Source organism: Austrofundulus limnaeus, unplaced genomic scaffold (genome assembly GCF_001266775.1).
Source record: "Austrofundulus limnaeus strain Quisiro unplaced genomic scaffold, Austrofundulus_limnaeus-1.0 Scaffold206, whole genome shotgun sequence".
Classification (NCBI taxonomy): Eukaryota; Metazoa; Chordata; class Actinopteri; order Cyprinodontiformes; family Rivulidae; genus Austrofundulus; species Austrofundulus limnaeus.
Genome location: NW_013952608.1, coordinates 692,788 through 695,411, shown reverse-complemented (window position 1 = coordinate 695,411; position 2,624 = coordinate 692,788). Strand labels below are relative to the sequence as shown.

The 2,624-nt window shown below is 42.8% G+C and overlaps 1 protein-coding gene across 1 annotated transcript in view; it reads left to right on the top strand.

Moving 5' to 3' along the window:
* ift88 (intraflagellar transport 88 homolog) overlaps window positions 1-2,151 on the top strand; it is a gene marked incomplete in the record, with an annotated part of 51,633 nt that extends 49,482 nt beyond the window's left edge. Inside the window, 1 exon segment of the mRNA XM_014018977.1 lies at window positions 1,815-2,151. Within this exon segment, the coding sequence (XP_013874431.1) occupies window positions 1,815-1,936 (122 nt within the window).
* Between the last annotated feature and the right edge of the window lie 473 nt (window positions 2,152-2,624).

Genomic DNA, 2,624 nt, shown 5'->3' with positions numbered 1-2,624 from the left:
TCATCCATCCATCATCCATCCATCATCCATCCATCATCCATCCATCCATCTATTCATCATCCATCCATCATCCATCGTCCATCATCCATCCATCCATCATCCATCCATCCATCCATCATCCATCCATCCATCATCCATCCATCATCCATCCATCATCCATCCATCCATCATCCATCCATCATCCATCCATCCATCATCCATCATCCATCCATCCATCATCCATCCATCCATCTATTCATCATCCATCCATCATCCATCCATCCATCATCCATCCATCCATCATCCATCCATCCATCCATCATCCATCCATCCATAATCCATCCATCATCCATCCATCATCCATCCATCCATCATCCATCCATCATCCATCCATCATCCATCCATCCATCATCCATCCATCATCCATCCATCTATTCATCCATCCATTCATCCATCCATCCATCCATCCATCATCCATCCATCCATCCATCTATTCATCGATCCATTCATCGATCCATCCGTCCATCATCCATCCATCCATCCATTCATCCATCCATCCATCCATCCATCCATCATCTATTCATCCATCCATCCATCCATCCATCCATCCTTTATTCTTGGAGACAACAGATCCCAGACATCCCTCTCTCCATCTCCTTTGAGAGGTTCTAAGGTGTTCCTGGGCCTGGGAAGATGTAAAATCCATCAACCAGGTTCTCCTCTCTGTGGGATGTGTCAGGTACACCTCCAGAGTGAGGGGAGGCACCTAGGAGATAACCTAATCAGATGAACCACCTCAGTGGACTCTTTTCTCTGCTGGGTCAGCAGCAGCTCTACTCCCCCAGATGACAGAGCTCCTCACCCTGTCTCTAAGGTTGAGCCTCGTCTCACAAGCTCCTTTCAGCTTCTTGTATCCAGGATCTCGTTCTTTCAGCTGTGATCCTCACTTCAGGATCACAGGTGAGTATTTGGACCAATAAATAAGAGCTCAGCTCCTTTTTCACTGCAACAGACCAGAGTAACCCCCTCATTACTGTGGACGAGCCACAGATCTGGGGCCAGTTGTTCAAAAATTGTAATCTGGATCAAAATKATCTGGATTTTGAAATCCCAGTTTTTGCGTCATGTGGGTCACTTGGTGCGAGGGGCAGGGACACCCTGGACTGGTCACAAGTCCATCACAGGGACACATAGAGACAAACAACCCTTCACTCTCTGACCTAGGGACAATTTAGAGTTATCAGTTAGCAGAATGTTTGTGTTTTTGGTCTGTGGGAGGAAGCAGGAGTACCTGGAGAAAACCCACACATGCACAGAGAGAACATGCAGACTCTAACCAGAATGGATTACGTTTGAAGTGGTCCCTGCTGATCCGTCTCCTGTTCTGTCTACTTCTTCTCTGCTTCAGATGAAGACAGAGAGGTGTTGTAACTGTTGTCTGGCTGTGGACCATGGTCTCAGTCTGCTTCACACTTGGCTGTAAAATGCCTCACTGCACGCTGAAGATCCCAACAGACCCACATCATCTGCAGATTCCAGAGACCAGACCCTGGATAGTTTCAATAAAATAAACATTAAAGGACAGCTGAAGGATTAAAACTAATAATTTTAAGACTGRTCATGTCAAAGAGTCTTGCACCTTCAGGCTTCATAATTTATGTTGGATTATCAAAAGAAAAGAGACTCACAGTTTGTGCAAAATTAAGTTACTTTGTCAAACTCATATTTAAGATTTTATTGTGTTACATTAAGCTGTCTGTGTTCCTTCCACACTGAATGGTTCTTAGTGAACAGCATGAATAACAGAAACCATCTTGGTTCCTGTCTGTCTGCAGATGCGTCCTATGTGGACCCACTGGGGCCTCAGATGGACAGACCAAAGACGGGTGCAAAGAAACGGCTGGATGATGATGACTTTGCAGATGAAGAGTTGGGAGATGACCTGCTGCCAGAGTAGAAACATCCAGCCTGATGTTACCATCTCCTGGAACATCTGAGTGATTCTGCCGCAAAACCTCTGTTCAGACAAAAAAAAATAATCAGAACTCATTTCAGCAAGTCCAACATGTTKAGATGAACCAACCATTTCAGTTAACGTAAAAAATGTACTTTGTTGATCTTCTTGATGTTTTATTCTTTGTTTCATAATAAATTAATACATTTTCTGTTTTAGACAAACTGACAAGTTTCTTTCTGAACACAAATTATTCAGCAGATAATGTGGAGCTTTCTTTTACAAGACATCAAACAGAACTATGGTTTGTTCAAGTTTTCCATGAAGAAATGTGCATCAGCTCCTCCTGTCAGATCAGAAATATCTGATGTGTTAAAGTTCTACAGTTGTATAAAATTTAAGTCAGAGCTTAAAATAACTGTGTCATGAAATATTACAAGCTTAGGTTCATCAGGATAGTTTCAATAAGTTTCATTAACTAGTTAAAATGATGATTTTATGACTTTAAAGAAACTTCAACCATTTATTTCGTTACATTTTATTGTGACTTTATTAGTTTTCCTGAGCTGAGCTGACAGAGAAGGGTTTTTCTGATAATGTTCCAGTCCGGATCCAGGAGCAGAACAGTCCTGATCCATGAGCAGAACAGTCCGGATCCAGGAGCAGAACAGTCCTGATCCAGGAGCAGAAC